The sequence below is a fragment of the Alosa sapidissima genome, chromosome 17, assembly GCF_018492685.1.
Source record: "Alosa sapidissima isolate fAloSap1 chromosome 17, fAloSap1.pri, whole genome shotgun sequence".
In the NCBI taxonomy this organism is placed as follows: Eukaryota; Metazoa; Chordata; class Actinopteri; order Clupeiformes; family Clupeidae; genus Alosa; species Alosa sapidissima.
In genome coordinates this window covers 16,755,464-16,774,805 of record NC_055973.1, presented here as the reverse complement: position 1 = coordinate 16,774,805, position 19,342 = coordinate 16,755,464, and the positions used below count along the sequence as shown (strand labels likewise).

General features: G+C 40.1%; 3 protein-coding genes across 8 annotated transcripts in view; 1 reads left to right on the top strand and 2 right to left on the bottom strand.

The window, feature by feature from the left end:
* wdr37 (WD repeat domain 37) overlaps positions 1-5,837 on the bottom strand; it is a 40,266-nt gene extending 34,429 nt beyond the window's left edge. For 3 of the 5 annotated variants that reach the window (XR_006024678.1, XR_006024677.1, XM_042068508.1), the window contains exons 1-5: positions 5,664-5,837; positions 4,742-4,847; positions 4,139-4,317; positions 1,106-1,202; positions 775-870 (exon numbers count right to left, since the gene is read on the bottom strand). Coding sequence is in view for 3 of the 5 variants with exons in the window: in XM_042068508.1 (XP_041924442.1) it covers positions 775-870; positions 1,106-1,202; positions 4,139-4,276 (331 nt within the window). In the remaining 2 variants the exon portion in view is untranslated. Of the gene's footprint in view, positions 1-774; positions 871-1,105; positions 1,203-1,905; positions 1,953-4,138; positions 4,318-4,741; positions 4,848-5,663 lie in introns of those variants that run through there. The other 2 variants (XM_042068509.1, XM_042068511.1) reach the window with 2 other exon arrangements.
* Positions 5,838-6,503: 666 nt separating this feature from the next.
* On the bottom strand, positions 6,504-7,724 carry zcchc17 (zinc finger, CCHC domain containing 17). Its single transcript, XM_042068514.1, has one exon. It carries the CDS (start codon positions 7,547-7,549, stop codon positions 6,845-6,847), a length of 705 nt encoding a protein of 234 aa, XP_041924448.1. The 5' UTR covers positions 7,550-7,724; the 3' UTR covers positions 6,504-6,844.
* Positions 7,725-8,228: 504 nt separating this feature from the next.
* On the top strand, positions 8,229-18,125 carry zgc:111976 (uncharacterized protein LOC553663 homolog). Of its 2 annotated transcripts, XM_042068507.1 has the most exons (17): positions 8,229-8,520; positions 8,653-8,728; positions 8,835-8,889; positions 9,167-9,299; positions 11,347-11,375; positions 11,545-11,616; positions 11,701-11,775; positions 11,872-11,948; positions 12,131-12,196; positions 13,138-13,249; positions 13,721-13,845; positions 14,067-14,188; positions 14,310-14,508; positions 16,353-16,451; positions 16,540-16,642; positions 16,760-17,078; positions 17,873-18,125. In XM_042068507.1, the coding sequence occupies exons 1-17, from the start codon at positions 8,419-8,421 to the stop codon at positions 17,906-17,908; spliced, it is 1,800 nt and encodes a 599-aa protein (XP_041924441.1). In that variant the 5' UTR covers positions 8,229-8,418; the 3' UTR covers positions 17,909-18,125. The 2 variants fall into 2 exon arrangements, with proteins under 2 accessions (XP_041924441.1, XP_041924440.1); XM_042068506.1 differs by lacking the exon at positions 17,873-18,125 and having other exon boundaries at positions 16,760-17,317.
* The last annotated feature ends 1,217 nt before the right edge of the window (positions 18,126-19,342 follow it).

The window sequence follows — 19,342 nt, the reverse complement described above, 5'->3', positions numbered from 1 at the left end:
TTGTGCAGTTTTGACAATGTTAGGTCACAAATACCTGCGATTACAACACCTCATTTTTACTTTTTTGTGTTTAACTAGGTGGCGCTATACATGAAATGAGTGGTTATGGAATGGGTTGACATGGCCCCTTGAGATCAACATACAAAAAAAAATGGTCCTCCTAAACCTTACGGTTCTTTAGATATTCACAGAAAACTGTGTCTGCCCTACCCTCCTTTCGGGGGGTGCAGTCCAGCGGGGGGGCTACAGATCAAAAAACGAAAAACGATGGTTCCATGCTATCCATATGGGGTTACATGCCCACAAAGTTTCATCTACCCCGGTCTTTCAGTGTCCCGGGAATCCTTGACGGAAATTTGGACATGCGGGAAAAATAAAAAATAAAAATATGACTAAACCTATATTCGCTGTGCGGCGGTCATAATTAGGTATGTATTAGTGGCTAACATGTGAACCTTAAAATAAAGTGTTACCAACACAACTAAATCTTGGAAATTAAGTGTGATTTCAATTCTTTGTATGACCAGTGCATGTAAAGAAATTGACAATAAAAGCCGACTTGACTTGACTTGACTTGATTTGTGCATGTGAAGAAGTGGTCACAGCTCTGCAAATAAGGAATGTGCAAGCAAGTAATTTATTTTGTATCAAAACCAAATAGACTAAAGGTATGTTGCAGAAATCCAGAAACATTGGAACAGTTCATGTTCTCAGGTGGCTTGAGGATTCCAGTCAATTGAATCATTGTAGTGTTTAAACAGCAATAAAACTGACCTTTGGTTTTCAGAGCTCCTTTGGTAAGGTCTCCTCCATCTACCGTCTGTCCTTCACCAGTCAAACGTTCATTGAGTGAATCAATTTCTCGTCGCACTGCAGACAAAACATTCCAACAACATCCCATAAGCAGTCAAGACATCTCTCTCAAACTGAGTACATTACCTCACCAATATCACACACCATTACAAAATGATGTGCAAGTGAGACTACAGAGTTCAAAAAAAAAAAGAAAAAAAAAAAAAAAAAAAAAAGGGCAACAATGGTGAATGTTCTATACTGTAGATGTGGACTTTTGCAGTACTGGAGCCAACCTTTCATTCTTACTTACATTCTATGTTTTCAATGTAGAGGTTTTCAAATTCACGCTCTATTTGTCCAAAAAGGTCCAGTAGGTTACTCCTCAAAGAAATGGGCAACTTGGAGTCCTACAGAGAAGAGTTTAGTTTAGAAATGCGTAATACACAGTACAATAAGTCAAGATATAACCATATGCCGTTTATGGACATCATTTCAGAAACACAGGCCATCTGGTTATTAAACTAACATTACTTCATATCAAACCATAATCGTATGTGGAACTACTGCAATAAGGAAACAATGGGTAACTGCGGCGGACGTGGGCCTGTTAACTGTTCACTGTGGTGGTGAAAGAAAACCTGTTTCTCCCAGCAGTGTGGAGATCTTCACTGATAATGTTACTGTTTGTTGACACAATAAAAATGTCTAAACTGAAAATGTCTAAACTGTTAGATAACATAAGCAAGAATTTCTACCACAGTAATGTTACCATCCCATGAATACCAAGAAAGGAGTTTCCAATACAACAAACATATGTTTACCAGATCATCCTTACAATATAATAACGACTGGGCGATTCCCCTACGAATTCAGCAAGGGTGAGCAAAGGAGCATTGTCTATCATACAGCCAATTTATAATTACCTTCTACATCAATTTCAGGTGCCTATACCATAAATAAGCCTACTATATTTAATCTTAGCTAATTGTAGACCAGTTTCACAAGGATATAATTCTACTATACTAGGGAAACTACACCACTAACTGTTTTCACATTTAGATGATTCTCTACAACATTAAAATACAACACAATCCTACTTCATAAACTTACCTCCATGCTTAAGACTATGTAGCTCCCAGATTTCAGCAAGATTAAGACTAGGTAAAGAAAAGCAGTCTCCAGTGAAAACAACTCACTTAACTAAAGACAGAAAAGGTAATTTCAAATTAGTATTGCGCTCACTCACTCTACTGTGTACACTCGTCAATATCTACACCTCCACACTCAGAGCCCTCAGAGAGTGTGGCTCACAACTCTCTAGTCTGTCAAAGCCACATGTACATACACAACACAAAGGGAGGGGGGTGGCTCCACTCCTAGCCTTCATTTTCACAAAGCAACTCAATCATGTGCTGAAGTCAAGATCTCCCTGGCAACCCCATATAATGGCAGCACTGACTAGGAATGAAAGACTTAAAGACTTACTCAATCAGGAATTTACAGGTACCACATCTCAACACCTAAGGATGGATAACAACTGCTGCACTGTCCAGTTGTACAGAAATAATGGATGAGGCAGAGGCAAAGAAAGAATGCGATTAAATCTTCATAAAGACCCGAAGGGTACATCAACACTATTCCGTTTTCGTCTGAATCCAAAATACTTGTATAATTTTTGCTCATCATCTACACTACTCAGTCTGGCATTTTCAAAGTTCCTTGCACTAAATGATTTGAAAACGCTGTCGGCCCCGTTTTCACTTTGAAAACTCAGGCTTTGCGTTTTGATGTGGACAGTGAATCAGCAAACATCTGAAAATGATGATGTAGAAAACCTTCCTGATTGGACCTCGTTAGTCCAATGTTTCTTGACTTTCCATGACTCACTTCAACTATCTCCACTAGCCTATCAGCGATGAATGCAACATGAAACAAAATACCCGCCGTCTCTGGTAGTTGTTGTGCAGTTAAGTGCTACATCAATTGGTCAGAGTGCCCATGCTCAGACCTTGGCTTGGGGCCCCAAGCAAACACCCCTAAAAAGCCACTGTTCTATAAAGACCTGTCCCCACTCCACTTCCGGTTGGCTCTGACCTGGTCATTCTTCTTCACTGAATGTGGGTCAGTGGGGGAAAATACATGTATTTTTTTATGTGAAACTGCACCTGTGCCTGTAATCCTGCCTGTGCAACTTCACAACCTTAAAACATAGTATCAGTAATTAAAATCACCAAATTACATTACTAATGCGGTGACAAAAGGCGTTGTGAGAAGTAAGTCTGGGGTCGTTTGCTTGGTTACAGTCAATTATGTTGTTTCTAAGCATGAATCCTTTCGCTGTTTCTGATTATACTTGTTTTGCCAGCTGTCTAGTTCTCCAGATAGCATGTTATTTAACCACAGAGTTCATTGTGTTAACAATGTAGTAGCAAAATGAGCTCATACATTTATTTTGTCCAATCGTTACCTTGCATGACTACACTCTCAGTGTAGTAGACTCCATTGATGGACAGCTTTTCAATCAACCATCATTTACAAAGTTTCAAGAGCAATGATATAGAATAGTGACTAAACTTTTGTACAAGATCTAATTCATAGGTGAGGATATATCTGGACAACAGTCAGCTATGTTTATCACTGAACTAGCCTTTCAGTTTGAATAAGAGATAGTTCATGATTAAACTACTAAAAAGAATGTCTGTGGCCGACAGGGCCAAATGTTGGAGGATTTAAATTCCAAACACAAGAGCTCATCGGTCAATATAGTTACTTTTTAAACACAGGAATGTTAACAATTCTCTTTTTTTTTATTGACAGACATCATTCAATGAGGCTAATTATCAATACTTAGGTTAATACAATTACTAGTGGGCCTAAGCTTCCAATGCAAATGGTTCACTTATGAATAAGTATTTTGAATAAGATGGAGACATAAACCTGAAGAATGTCTTAAGAAACACACACATGCCTGTGTAACAGCACAATCGAAGCAGGCTGAAATTGTTTTTCCTCGTCCTCTTTCTCTATATTCATGCTCACAGTGCACACAAAACACTGTCAACAATGTTGTTCAACCAGTTACTGTAATACTGTAAAACTGCCATCCAGTAGATAGCTACTGATACAGATTTTACAACAGGACCCACCCTCGGTACACTTAAACACATTCTCTTCCTGTAACTGGTTGTATGGTTGTGTCTGGAAGAGAGATCAGCACAACGTGTTTAATTACTCTTTTACTTCATTCTACCATGCCATCATTCAAATCAGTTAGATCATGTATCCTGTGTGAGTAGGCCTATAGGCCTGCCTGTGTGCATGGCAAAGAAAGAGCCTTCCTCACCTGTCCCTCCAGCATGTCTCTGTGACCCGTAGGGCGATCCTGCTCGGTGCTGTTAGTTCGCCGTATGGACAGGCTATGCGACTTGCGTTTCTGCTTGGCTTGTCTGGCGGCTGCGCTGTTTCCACTTTCAACAGGCATCCCTCCTCAGTGACGTCTACACACAAGCTTCCTACCTGAAACTGAGTAAACACAAGATCCAACCTAGTTGCTGAGATGTCTCCCTCTGGCTGCTACTCCCATCCATCACAATGAATCATGCCATTATACACATGCCTTAGCACAGCCATGCAGTCAGTATGCAAGCATATTCTATTTTTAAAATACCCTAATGCTGAAACACTTGATGGTGATATGGACAAAACAGTTGTGGTCAGTCTTTTCAGACTGTGAAATTCTAGCAGCTAGCCTACAAATTTTGAAGGAGTGTTGGATTTTAGACTACAGGATCTGCCATAGCAAAAGAAAATCAAACACTGCTCACAAAAACTGCACATGGGATTGAGGACGTAGACAATGTAGATGGTGGGAAACGTGCATGGATTGGTGATAAATATGTTAAATGGTGCTGACTGAAAGAAAATGTGTGAAAGCAAAATAAAATACCAGCAGTGAGGAGCAGTGATTAGACAAAGCAGAAGCATCTTCAGGATAAATGACTCTGAAGCAGAGAAGGCCTCGGTGGGGTGGTCGGTCAGACGCCTCTCCACCACTGAACAACAAATAAAAACGTTCGAAAAGTTTAGACTCTAGGATGCAGAAACCAAAAACATGAATAATCGACGATATATAGATTCTAAAAGCTTTTGAACAACAAAAAAAAGACACATCGAACTACAAACCTCGCTCAGACACAAATAAAAAAAAAAACAGGGTAAAGCTAAACTCAAAGAGCAAGATGACAGCAAAACTGAAACAACACGACTGTGCAGCATGCTAACGTTAAGCATGTCATATGACAGCATGTCATGTATCACGAAGTTATCTTTCGCCACTAACGTTGAGGTACTTAGAATCTAGAACAGGCCGCATTCCACATGAAAAATGAGTTTAACGCTGACTAGACATTTGTAGCGTCAGATTAAAAGAGAACTCCTGACGGGTTTAAATAGTAGACAAGGGGAAATGGTAGGTAGGTACCTCTAACCTGACTAAAGTCTCGGAAGCTAGTTGCCGTTGCGCTTGAGAAATTCGATTTTGCACACGTTCCCAGTTAACAAGCATTAAGATAGTTGGGTGCAAGGTCAGAAACTGTAACACGCCGTTCTATCATCTGCTAGTATATCCTCGCAGATCTTGAAAGGCTACGTACATAGCCAACCATGTTTGCAGTATAGCTCAGGGTTAGAGTTACAGTGGTTAGCTTCCTGCTGAACGACACAGTTCTGGCATATTGCAATGGTCGTGTTTGGCAGGTCAGCTGTTTAGCTAGCTGGTTAGAGTGCTACCCTAAACGAGGAGTCACGAAAAGCTAATCGAGCTAATCGCACGAAACATTCACGTGTCGAAACTAGGTTCCTCTACTTACATTGAATGCCGTTTGTTTGTGCAGTTATCTTACACTGTTCACTGATAACTAAAATGGCTTCAACGCTAAATAGCTTGTCCTCCACGATTTTTCCAGATGAACTGACGTTAGCTAGCTAAAAGGCGTCAAAGGTATCTACTAGCCTGTTTGACGACAACTACTGTCAAGCAGGCACTTCCGGCTAATGAAATAATTTTAGTGTCAGTATAAAAGTCCACACCACAGATTAGGAAACAGAATGTGATGGGTATTAATGTTGTCTATGGTGGCTTTATATCGATAGAAATGCCCCAACAGGTGTTTGCTCACATTTTTTTAATTATGTAAGAGGCGTTTATTTCCCATTTCAAATTGTTGCTGTCGTATGACCCAAGAAAATGTAAAGGAATCTGGCAAGGTTATGGTCTGATGACATGTATTAACTATTAAATCCAAAGTACATGCTTCCCCACGTGCATTGTTTTGAGCCAGCTCTTTAAGCAGCTACCTGAAGACGAGGCACCCACCGTTTCATGTTGTATCTAACAGAGCATGACAGTAGAAAATATTCCTTTTACAAACACCACTATTTTCAATAATACATGTTTATCTTTCTACATAGTGCTGTACAAGTGTAACCTGTGTTGTGCAGACCCACACCACACTTGAACCTGGGAGGTAGGAATAGGAGAGTATAAGATTATACACTACATTTAGTGTTATAGATACTATGTTATAAGATACGTTATTTATTAACTCATTGCATGTCTCTGATAATTTGTGTGTGTGTGTGTGTGTGTGGTGTACAACTATACCCGCTGGTTAGTGAAACACAAGGTAGTGACTATTGTATTGACACAATTGAAACAGAAAATAGTTTTTAATATAAATGTATTTCTCATAGGTCTATTCAGTGTTTATTTCAATTCTCACATCTGTATGCATCATATTAAACAGTCTCACAAAATACATTCCCCTATAGGCTAATTAACATTTAGGGGCCTAACTGTGAAGTGCAATTTCTTAAAATAAATACAAAACAGAAAAATAGCAAACAAATCATGTTTGGTTCGAATTGACTCCTCCTCTCCACCTGGTTGAACAGTTCCACCTTCCTTTAATTTTTTAACAATCGCAAATTATACAATCAGATGTGTAGCTGGTTTATATAAGTGTATATTTAACAAAACATATGAAACTGCTCATTTCTGTTTTTTGTGTTTCTTGTGCTTTTTCTTCTTTGAGTGGGAGTGCCGAGCCTTCTTAGAAGAGGACTTTTCATCACTGCTGTGGTCATTCCGTTTCTTCTCTTTTTTTTCTTTCTTTCTTTTTTTCCCCCTTTTCTCCTCCTGTTTGTCAGAAGATGGCATTGGCTGACTAGTTTGAGCAACTGGCTCTACGGTCTCTTCATCTGGAAGCAGGTTATACTGCTGTCCACCCTGAGAGAAGCAATCTGCAGCAAAGTGACCCTTGCAGCCACATTTCTTACACGTGGTGTTCAGCACAGCCTCTAAGGTTATCCTCTGTCCTGTTAGATCCTTAAACCTCCTCCTCCTTCGTTCATCTTGCTCTGCCATCACATTATTTGGGTCCTGGTCCTTTCCAGAGCCTTGATTGACAGCCTTCATGGAAAAGGAAAGCTTTATTTTCTCCCCAGTGATCTCTCTCCCAATCACCTTAATCCACACTTGTTCTCCAACATCCACAACCTCGGCGGGGTTCTCCACACGACATGCAGACATTTCACTAACATGAACCAAGCCTTGTTTCTTATATCCCTCGACTTTGACAAATGCTCCATATGTAGTTACAGATACGACCTCCCCACGGAGAATAGAATAGAGATCTGGGACACCATGCAGAGGGCCCTGCGCTGCGTTCTGCTGCTCATCTTCCTCCTCCATCATGCACCCGTCGACACAATCACTGCTTACAAATTCAGCAGTCAAAACTACGTGAGCAAAAACCTTTATGTTTAGAGCAAAAGAACGGATCTGATATTTACTTCGTCTCGAATAGAAACACACACGCACGCAGCAAAACAGGAAATGAACTGCTATATCCGGTGGAGCACCCGGATGTAAAACTGTCGAAACGAAGGCCCTTTTCCAAAGAGCACCGTTTCAATCAAACATATATGTGCTCCCCTGTTCTCTTCCACAGTGATCTAATGAAAAGGGATATGGGTATATTCGGATAAAAACGCGTAAACGCCACCTCAAGCGTGAACAACAAGAGAGAAAGTCGGTGGAACCATAAACTGCAAAAAAATGAATGGGGAGGGCGGACCTTGCCCAGTTGCGGACTTGACGTCACTTTGCAGTCCAATTGTAGTCCGTGTGGACTTATATATATTAGGGTATAGCTGTAATAATGTCTACTCGGCCAATTGTTTTTTTCACTTGCGAGCCATATTCTCTAGATACCATATTTGAAGCAAATTACAGCCATTTATTTATGTGCATATTACATTTTTCATGCCATGGCCCTGCCTGACGTTGATTTGTTCAGTGACCGAGAAACTCAATCAAATTTGAGAGGCGCACTTTCCTATCCCGATCATATTGGCCTGCATTCATTCAATCCTAATTAGTCTACATCAGGTGTGTCAGTTTATTGGCACTGTGGCGTGTCACTCCTATCTCCATTCTGCAAAAACTGCACTGCCGTCATCTAGCATGGCAAGGAACGGTGCGTAGTCTGCATGCTCTCATTCGTATGCCTATAGTCAAAAACTAGAATTCTATTGAAACGTGCACATGCTTAATCGTTGGCCATGCTGTCTGGAGCGAGTGGAAAGTCTCTCGTCGCTGACGTTACATCCAAATTTGCTGAAAAACCTTGGAACGAAACATTCCAGCTTGTCCGACGGTGCATGGTAATATTTCAGAAATAGTCGCCTACGCTATGCCTAATTATATTAGTTTTCCTACGAACGACCATCCTTGCCTATTTAAGATCATTGACAAGGCCAGAGGATGCACACCAATCTCTCACTACCTTTTCCCAGGGCAAGTTCAGAATAGATCCCACCTTTTCCAAACCTTTGAGTGGTTGTCTCCAGAGGCTGCAGGAAGCCCTGAATGGTATGCAGGCCTGTTTTCGTTTTATTTCCTCATTTAGGTGGTATGGTATGACTATGCGTTGACTTCACTATTTGCCCAAATGTAACATTTACCTTTTTTATCGCAGTGTCCTCGCTGAATGCTATGGTGTCCAGGTTGGAAGTAATTGCCAAACAGAGAGGGTTGGTCCTGGATTTTGTTAAGCAGTTATTTGTTCAGGAAAAATGCATGTAAAATAGCTAATATAACCCACCCTGTAACCTTTAGACTTCCCTATATTCATCCAAGCCCAGCAACATTTCACACATCACAATACAGACCTATCTGTAAGCCACCGTTAGTAGACTTACTTGATCTGAGTAAGAACCTCTCATTGGTTTGCAGGCCAAATGTTAACATGTTAGCATGTTCTTTGAATATTGTTGAGAGGGCACAGCGAGTTATCTCCTTTCCATATAGGCTAGGCTCACACCTGAGCCCCACAGAGACAGCCTGTTACCTCACAGCTGACCTGTTCTACTTGGAGGTGCTGCTCAAGCCTGATGGTGGCGTGGAGGATGTAAAAGTAGCCCTGCATGGTGAAGCCCCAGTGGTAGGCCTGTTTCACACTCTTGTGCTTTTCACTGACCCCATGAAACAATCAGTTGAGTTTAAAAGTTTGGGATCACTTCTAATGTCCTTGCTTGTGAGGGGGAAACTATTTTCCCCATTGAAATAAGATACAAATTAGTCAAATACAATAAAGACATTGTTAATGTTCTAAATGACTATTTCAGCAGATTTGTAAAGCACCTACCGGTAAGTGCCAATAGATAAGTGTTGAGTGCAAGCACCTAAGTGCCAAAACATAACTGTTAAGAGCACATCATTAACTATGTTTGGGTCACTCCACGTCAGTTCAACCAGGGCCCACGCACTTAGGTCTCAAAAAATTCTGAAAAAATTACCAGGTGTACCTATGTTACCCAGGAGACACACTGTAAAATTACTCTTAAGATCAATACTTTCCAAGATACAGCCAGTTTTACAGGGGGAGGGGGGTGTCGATTTTGTTCGGCCTCTTTTTTTTTTGTCAAAGTTCACAAGCCCACAGCGCAAGAACTAAACCATGTAGGAGGCTCAAATTTTGCATGCTGGTACATAAATAGGAATACTATGTAGCAAAATCGTCATGTTTGGTCTGGATAATCCTGCATGGTCATAACTGTCCCTCAAAGTTGATACAAATTTTATTGGAGTTTTTGGCTGGGCTCTGTTTAAGCCTTCAGAAGACATATTTGTACTCAACATAGGCTCTTGATTTATTTTCCTTACTGAGATAAGTAGAAACACTCTCACAAAAAGCAATGAACCAAAAACAAATCCCTTCAGGGTCTGAACAGCAGACCTCACAAGTCTGAAATAATTTTGGTTATCATTTTCAGAGCACCCAAACACCTTGTGGGAATATACAAAGATTTTTTAAATATGTTTTTCTTTATTCTCCATGATCCCTTCTTTTTGAAAAAAAAAAAACAATTTCACTTGTCTTATGCAAATCTCTTTTTTATTTTCCACCCTGAACATGGGCAAAATGCCCCATTGACATCAATATGTTTTATATAGTCACCACACTGCCACCTGTGGTTGTATAGAGTAACCTGTGGTAGCTCTATGCAAAACATATTGATGTCAATGGTGCATTTTGCCCATGTTCAGGGTGGAAAGTGAAAAAGAAAGATTTGCATAAGACAAGTCAAATTGGTGTTTATGAAAAGAAAAGATCATGGAGAATAAAGAAAAAAAATATTTAAAAAATCTTTGTATATTCCCACAAGGTGTTTGGGTGCTCTGAAAATGAGAACCACAATGATTTTTTTAGACTTGTAAAGTCTGCTGTTCAGACCCTCAAAGGAATTTATTTTCTGTTCATTGTTTTTTGTGAGTGTTTCTACTTATCTCAGTAAGGAAAATAAATCAAGAGCCTATGTTAAGTACAAATATCAAGCCGACTTGACTTGACTTGAATATGTCTTCTGAAGGCTTAAACAGAGCCCAGCCAAAAACTCCAATAAAATTTGTATCAAATTTGAGGGACAGCTATGACCATGCAGGATTATCCAGACCAAATGTGACTATTTTGCTACATACTATTCCTATTTATGTACCAGCATGCAAAATGTGAGCCTTCTACATGGTTTAGTTCTTGTGAACTTTGACAAAAAAGAGGCCGAACAAAATCGACACCCCCCTCCCCCTGTAAAACTGGCTGTATCTTGAAAAGTATTGATCTTACATAAGAGTAATTTTACAGTGCGTCTCCTGGGTAACATAGGTACACCTGGTAATTTTTTTCAGACTTTTTTGAGACCTAAGCGCGTGGGCCCTGGTTGAATTGACGTGGAATGACCTGTTTCCAATGAGTATCATTGGGCTAACCTGGTCATTAAAGAACCCTTTTGCATGTACCGGTATGCTGAAAGGTGGTGCCAGTTTCTTCTACAGGAGGATAGCGACTCAAAGCACAGCTCAAATCTATGCAAGATTATGTTGGAAAGAAGCAGTCAGCTGCTGTCTATTCTGTTGGGAGTGGTATCCGTATATGGAAATTTGCGAGTGACCCCAAAGTTTTTACATTCTGATTTTGTTTTGTGTTACAGTCCAACAAGTTACTGCTTCAGCTGTTGAGGTAAGGGGAAAGCATCCACATAGTTGGTAATATACGGTGTAAAGATTAGCAAAGGGGGTAATATGTTGCAGCAGGATAGACAGTTTTGTTTTCAGGCTTCCTCATTAAGGCTCAAATAGAGGTTTTCCTGCTGTGCAAAATGCAACATGACACTTGTATGCTTTTCTAGGCAGAAGTTGTTTGTGGACTTCTCCACAAAGCTGAATGACCTGTCATCCCTTTACAATATCCCTGGTGACAAGTACTGAGCCTTAACTGTTATCACATAATATAATGTAATCTGTGTGTATCTGCATGGGTGTAATTAATGTTTTATTTATTTTAGTGATATAAAGGTTAAGGTATGTACGGCCCTACAGTTCATGGAGAAGGACTTGCTTACCATATCGCATATGCCCAGGTGAGAAAGGGAGCATTTAACTCTCAAGAAGATGAATGTTTGGATAGCACATGTTCTCTTTTTAATCCGATAGGTCATTATAACCTCTTGTTTTAGATCTTTAAGAGAAAATGATGTCTACATTGACACCGTTTTGAATGGGAGAGTTGGAAAAATCGTGCCAAGTGGACCAGGTAGCTATTAATGGGCCCCTTTTCTGATGTAACATGGGTATGTTCTGGCCTTTTAATTGCTTTCCAGTCAAGCGTTTCTTGTGTGTGCGGCCTGGTTCAAACTAGGCCCAAGAGAATTAGGACCAAGTCTCTGTATCTAAGTCCGGAAATATTCTATTTCTGATTCTTGCTGGTTTTTCCAGGAACTCCTATGAAGATCCAGTATGCCATCAGTCCCTCCAACAGGCTCTTACAGAGACATTGTGGGGGTATGTTTACATTGCGGATTGAACTGCCATCCCTTGCCATAGTTTGTTGCCTATTAATTGTGTCTTTGTGAAAACCTTGCTGTTCCTTCACCGCCTCTATAGCCTCACCTGCGCCTCATTGCCTTTATCCTATACCTTTTGGAATACATTTCTTACCTCCATCAATGATGCCCTGCAACCATACTCATACCTCCCCCCCCCCCCCCCCCCCCCACTTATGATGGAGATTGCTCAGGTCTCTGTTTAAGATGTGACTTTGTCCACTTTGTGATAGTCAGGTTGTATTTGCTGCTCAACTGCAAAGGAGGAGGCCTTCAAGGTCACTCTACTCCCTAGAGTTGATTTATAGGCTTTGAGTTTTATTCACTCATTGAAGCTGTTTATTTTATTACCATGTGTTTGAGACTGTGAAATTTATCTCATTCACTGATAGCATATTTAGTTTTAGTTAGTTTAGTTCAGTTTGGGGTATTTATTCACAAAAGTGTAAAGGCTTTGAGTTTATTTGCTCTCTAACAGTCAGATCAAGCCCATCACTCAGCAATCGCCTTTTCCTTTTGCTTATGTTTTAGGTGTATTCAGTTTTAGTTTTAAGAAACTTAAATACATAGGCTGCTTATTTTGTGAAAATAAATCATTACGGCTACATTGACAAACTGGTCCTATATAGATATAGATATAGATATAGATATAGATATAGATATATATAGATATAGATATAGGCCTCAATGGGTAGGGCTAAGACACAGAGAGGCTCTTTAGTGGAAAAGTACTGCCCTGGTCGGATGCGCCCCATACCTGACAAACAAACACAGCAGTGACCTTGAAGACACGGAAATGCTTTGAGGGTGTCTGAACTGGTTCAGAGTGGTATCCTCTTATCAACAGTTCATGCAGCTGCAGAAATTCATGTGTCAAGATTTGTCTTTTCCATCCTACAGATATAGATGGACTCACTCAGGATGCTTTTGTGATGCTGGGGCCAAGAGAGAACACACACCGACTACAGCTGGCCTCTCTTATTCCTTCTCCCCCACAGATTGATTCCCAAGGGTAAGCATATGGGTCTGTTTCGCCACAGTAGCGTAAACCTGTATTACAGTAAAAGGGCCATAAATAATGATGTACAGCACATTGAATACCTTTTGTGTATGAAATGCGCTATATAAACTTGACTTGCCTTGTGTTGACTAATAAACCAATGGAATGTGCTGCAAGACAGTTATAAGTTCCCTTTGTAGTACTGTTTACCTGGAAGTTGTACGTTCTAATCCAACCAATTTAAGTCAGTCCACTGACTGATTTGACTGGTTTGACTCACATCCAGATTTAATAAGGGATTAGTTGTGCATTGTATACTGTGTTTGATAACTACGACAAAACGTCTCTGTACACAAATCATGGAATTTTGCATATACATGGTCCAGTGTCAAGTTGTATGCAAAGATTGATACGTTTGTCCAAATTCAAGTCATGATATGATGTACAGTGCAAAATTCATTGACTTAAGTGTGCTTGTTTTAGCTTCCCATTGTTTAGTCCACTCAAAGAAGTAGCCTCTGAATCTCTGCCTGCTACTTTCATACTGAGGCTGCAGCCTGCTGTAGGCCTGCGCTCATCTGTCATTCACCAGATGGAGAAAATCACAGGTAAGTTCCCACTCTGGGATAACAAATATAGGCAAGACATCTGGTGCGAAGTATTACATGGTTCAGAATTATATTGTATTTTTTTCCAAAGTTAGCCATCTGATACCACTTTAACATTTTGTATATTTTTCCCCACGGCAGGGGAAACCTTTGTGTTTCAATCTGTGATGAAGTTGATCCAGTTTTTTGAGTAGTTATGTCTTTTGTGCTTTGTATTGAAGATGTCAAACCTGAGGCTGACCAGCAGTGGGAGCCATTGTTGCAGCTGCTGATGAGGAGCACATTAGGAGAGAAGGGCTTCCAGGAATCATGGAATCCTGGCAAAGAGGCAAACTTTTTAGTGGTTTGTACATTGTTGCTATGTCTCAGTGTTTCAGCATTATAATCCATTCTGTAGTGACACCTACTCCCTCAGAAGCTAACAGTGGCCCTCCTAAATCAGTTCCCCATCTCTCTTTTCATAGGCCCTCCCTGGTAATCAGGTCCATGGGTATGTTCTGTCTGGACCTGCTTGGAGTGCATCATCATGGAAAGGAGCCCTTATTGACACCATACCTTTCACCCATCCTGCTCATGTGCCTCTGCTTCTGGAGCTTCTCCGCCATCAGTCAGCTCTCAATATTCTCTTGGCTAGCTGCATCAAAGGTCATCAACACTACCCAGGTCTGTGTTGCATCTCACATACTCATGTTCTGTACTGATTATGAGAGAGCCATTGCTGGCTGATATCATTATATGATTATTAGTTCATGTTGACTGGAATTACAGGAGTAAACCTTTGTGTGTGGTCTCTTCTCATTTGATCATTTAAATCAGGGGTCTCAAACTCCCGGCCCGCGTCCGGCCCAATTCTGGCCCGTGACGTATATCAAAATAATAATGTAATCCGGCCCTTGAGGGTATTTTTAATTGCGACAAACGACGATACTGATTAAAATAGACTATAGATCCAAGTACGGTGACATATCATTTGTAGGCTACTCTCCTCCACTATTTGCTAAACATCCAGAGCTTGATCCAAACCCAAAATCGCTGCACAAAGTTTTCAGGAAATACTTGTATTACACGCGAGAAACACGAAGACGTGCATTTGTAATGACTCGATGCAGGCCATAGTTTTGCACAAATTGAAGCAGAAATAGGCCTACACCAAATGTTGAAAAACGTTCACGTGTGATGAAGTCTTAGGTAGACTTTGTTATTCACCTATTCTGATTCTGAAGGAGAATATCCTTTTGGAGATTATGATCGATCGTCTATTGACAGTGATGGTCACGGTGCGTCTGTGAATGGAGGTGCGTCTTTACGTGTATACGACGGTGTCCACTAAGCATAGGCTACCATGCTTATTTCGACCCTCTGCCCAACATAGCTCGGAGGTTGCAGTGGTAATCGTGATAATTGTGTCCGTAATGGACGTGGTACAGACAGCAGGGCTAGTAGAAATAGGGCTCTGAAGAACTACAGTCACCCTCGATAGGAACTGATTTGACCAGGTTTATTGTAGGTCTTGTGGTTATAGGCCAATAATAGTTTACTATTGTTGGTATATGCATCTTAGGTGTTTTCCTGTTCATTTGTTATGTGGGTAATATGACAAAAAAGAAGGTAAACCTGCTCAATGTTCATCTAGTATTTACTGAAAGGTGCATAATTTGAGGTGCTTGCCATCCACTGGCAAATTAGATGGGTAAATGTACCCCCTTCATAAACTTTTGTTTATACTCAAAGATTTTTACATTTACAGTAGGACTTTATCTCTGACCACTTTCAAGCAATGGCCTTTTGAAATTTTGATAACAATCCAATGGTGTTGCTTTCGTAACCCTGACGCCTATTGCCAGGTTTAAAAAAAGTTATGAGAGGAAAATATTTTTATTCGGTGTGAAACACACACATAGGCCTACCTGTTTTTATGCTTTTTTGTTTGTATTAATATTTATTTGATCATTATTTTATTTAGAAGCTACAAGGTTGCTAGCACAGGTTTCTAAAAATAGATAAAAAAAAATACTTGCACTCTGTTTGTAATTTTGTGTTTGAAAATACAAAATTTGAAATGGCGTTCTTTTTTGTATTCTTTAACACTGATCTGGCCCTCCAATCAGATGACATTGGCAGAAGTGGCCCCCAGCTCATTTGAGTTTGAGACCCCTGATTTTAAATTGTTCTTACTCGCCATGCTCACATAAAAACTTAAGGATTGGCTGGCAGATGCACAGTATTTTCATCAAATCTGACATGCTACAATTTAGTCAAAAGTCTCAATACTCATAAAGCTGGATAGTGGGAGCAATAACAGGCAGCTGCTAAGAGACTATATGATATTAAGGACCATACTACTACAGCTTCAATAGAAATTAATACTCAATACAAATATTTTGGGGCAGCCATAGAATAAATGGACTGGGATGGAGTTGACTGCCTCCATTATTTTGAGGACCCCCTCAGCCGCATGGTTATGAATCATTGAGTCTTTTGAAGGACATTGTGTTTATGTTCTACAGAAGCAGCATCATCTGATCTGTACTGTGAGGTTCTTCCAGAGTCTGACTCAAGCTTCTCCATAACGTTTCTTCTTCCTGGAACCAGCTCTCTGGCTGTTTGTAAGCATTTAACAAAATACCCCATCTTTCGTTTGTATTATGTATCTAAATAAACAAGTCTTGAACTATAAAATATTGTATCTTTCAGTGTTGGTTACTGTAATAGACATCTGCCAAGTGCATTGCCAGCTGTTTGCACCTAAGCTAATGGATGCTGGCATGAATGACTACATCTCCAGGGTTATGACGCGGTACTATTAACCTTCATTATTGTTTTACTTTTTTCGTCAGATAAATATCCTTTAAAAAATATGAGTATGAAGCATCAATCTTACAATGCAAGACATTGAACACTCTTTGTTTTGCAGGTGCATGTCAATACCTATAACCATGCGGGCAATATACAAGAGCTTAATCAATCCTATCTTCGCAACTGACCCTGAAATCAGTACTTCTCCACATGAGGTGAACACGACAGTCTCTGTTGTGGTGGACCACTCCCTGCCTCCAGCACCAGATCTTCATACTGGGTCATCAAAAACGGAGAGTCCTGGGTCATCAGAAATGGTTAGCCAAACAGGAGAGCATCTGGGACCAGTTCCCCCGAGTTCCATAAAGGAGGAGGATCCTGCCATGTGTACTTCTCCCTCTCCTTGTTATGTCATGTCTTTGTCTTCGAATCAAGAAGTGAGTGATTCAAATACAGAGGCTACTGCTAACCCTTATCCCCTGTCGTCTGTGTGTGTATTTCCACACTGGTCAGCCAGTGGTCATGTAGCAGAGCTTGTATAGTACTGGGCGTGTGTGTGTGTGTGTGTGTGTGTGTGGGTGGAAGAGGGGTGCGGGTTGATTCAGACGTATGCAAATGGAAGTGTAATAGTTGTTTTAGAAAAAATCCTTAATAAAGATAGCAGTTTGGTCTTAAATTGTATTTCTAAAATCTGTCTTTTTATCAAAGCTTGCATGAAAAAGATGTCAGTGCCTGTTTATCATAATCCTTTTTACTCTTGAAGACAATAATCAGGATTTGTAATGAGAAAGACAGTGTATGCAGTCTGAGTCTTACATAAAGCCAAACTAGAATAGTATTGAGCAAGAATTCTCATGGGAACTCTTTACAGGCAGAAAATATGGCTGTCGTGGTTAGCCGTTTTCTGGATTTTTTTTTTTTTTTTTTTTTTTTTTCTTTTTCAGGGTCAGTGTGTTGTTTTGTTAGTGAAGAATGAAGAAGTGAACTGGCCTAGTTAATGTTATCAGTACATCCAGCTTTTAGCTCTACCTGCACAGAAATATTGTGTCTCTAGATGTTAGTGTGATCCAGAATGAATGAATGGAAATTTGCATGAATGGTTTGTGTCCTCCTTATCGTCTCCACTTGGACTAAATGGTTTCCAATAGTTTGAACAGTTTGTCCAAAAAAACTGCGTAGTCTGGGATCTGTATTGACAGTTTTCCTTCATTTGTTTATTTACCTCTCTAAGGATTGTGTGCACATTGACATAAGTAGGACTCTTTAAGGCAGGAAGTAAATTGCATTCTTGGTGTGCATACCACCGAGACTGAACACTTGGCTGTAAAAGGACTGTGGGGCTTGGCATTTGACCCCTTTGGAGACAGCCAGAAACGTCCACTGATTAGTACCATGCAAGCCAAATGAGGACTGTAAAAATCAGAGCCTGCTTCGACACATGCAACTCTCCCAAGAAACTGTCCAATTCTGAAATTAAACAGTTACACAAGCAGTCTCCTTCAATACAATTGGTGATTAAGCTTTACTGGGGTTTTTTGGGGGTTTTTTATTTTTATTTTATTTTTTATTTTTTTTTAGGAAAACAACACAAAGGAGGGAGGTGAAGGATTGGAGTGAGCATGAGAAAGGAAGGGTCTAGCAAGAATAATCAGATTTATAGTAGTGGGAAATGCTCATTATCAGTTTGAATAGTGATTATCTCCCTGTATGCAGCCACTAGCAGAAGAAAGAGTAATTCTGTGAAATAGGAAAACAGAATGGAGGTTGTTTGAGCAGTCACTAGGCTGGATATCCATCAGATATGAGTTAAAGTATTTTGGTTCAGCAGTGTACAAGAAGGCTACATGTCCCCATTTTCTGTTGTTAATGCAAGATGCTGAGTAAGTATTGACACACCTAGGTCCATTGTCTGAGCTCCTCAAAGGCCACAGGATGTTACTGATAGGAAGATCGAGGAAGTAATAGAATGATAAAAATATCTTAGGTGTTTGTTCCACAGTTCCTGTTGTTTCAGCGCTTACAACAGAATGTTTCCGTTAATAGTGTTCGGGGACCACTTTATTTAGTTATTTATTCTTATTCTTGACGGGAAACTTTTGGAACAAACAATTCAGTGGTTCACAAATATGCTGGCTCCCACACTGTGTTAAGCAGCCTACTAGGACATGTTTCTCAGTTCTCCACACTGTGGTAATGTATTACTGTGTTGTCTTTAAAATGTTAGTTGTTGTCTTTTCCCCTAAGACTAATTTAAGAAGTGTTCTCAAGGGTAGACTTCCTCTAGAACGTGGGGAACAAAAAAAAAAAAAAATCTCTCTTGTTAAGTAACCAAAGTCCAAGCAGTAAAAAATGTAGTTCACTGCCTGACTTTTCAGAACCCAAACTCATTTACTCTGCACCACAACTTTTTTTTACACTTGTTAATTTAACCCTTTATAATGTAGACTATAGGCCTAACATAATAAAGCATTGGTGAATACATCTCATTGCAGAGTGAAGCTCGTGGATTTTAAAGCCTAATAAAAACAAGAGTTGGACAATCAGAAAGGGATAAGCATAGGCTTATGGGCCAGTAGCCTACCCTCAACTGTGGGCAAAGGTAGCCCATACCCCAATTTGTTTAAAATACATAGTGAAAGGGAGGTGGCATAGCCTTGAACAATGCTCAAGACTATTCTATACTAAAAAAAATGTAACTTGC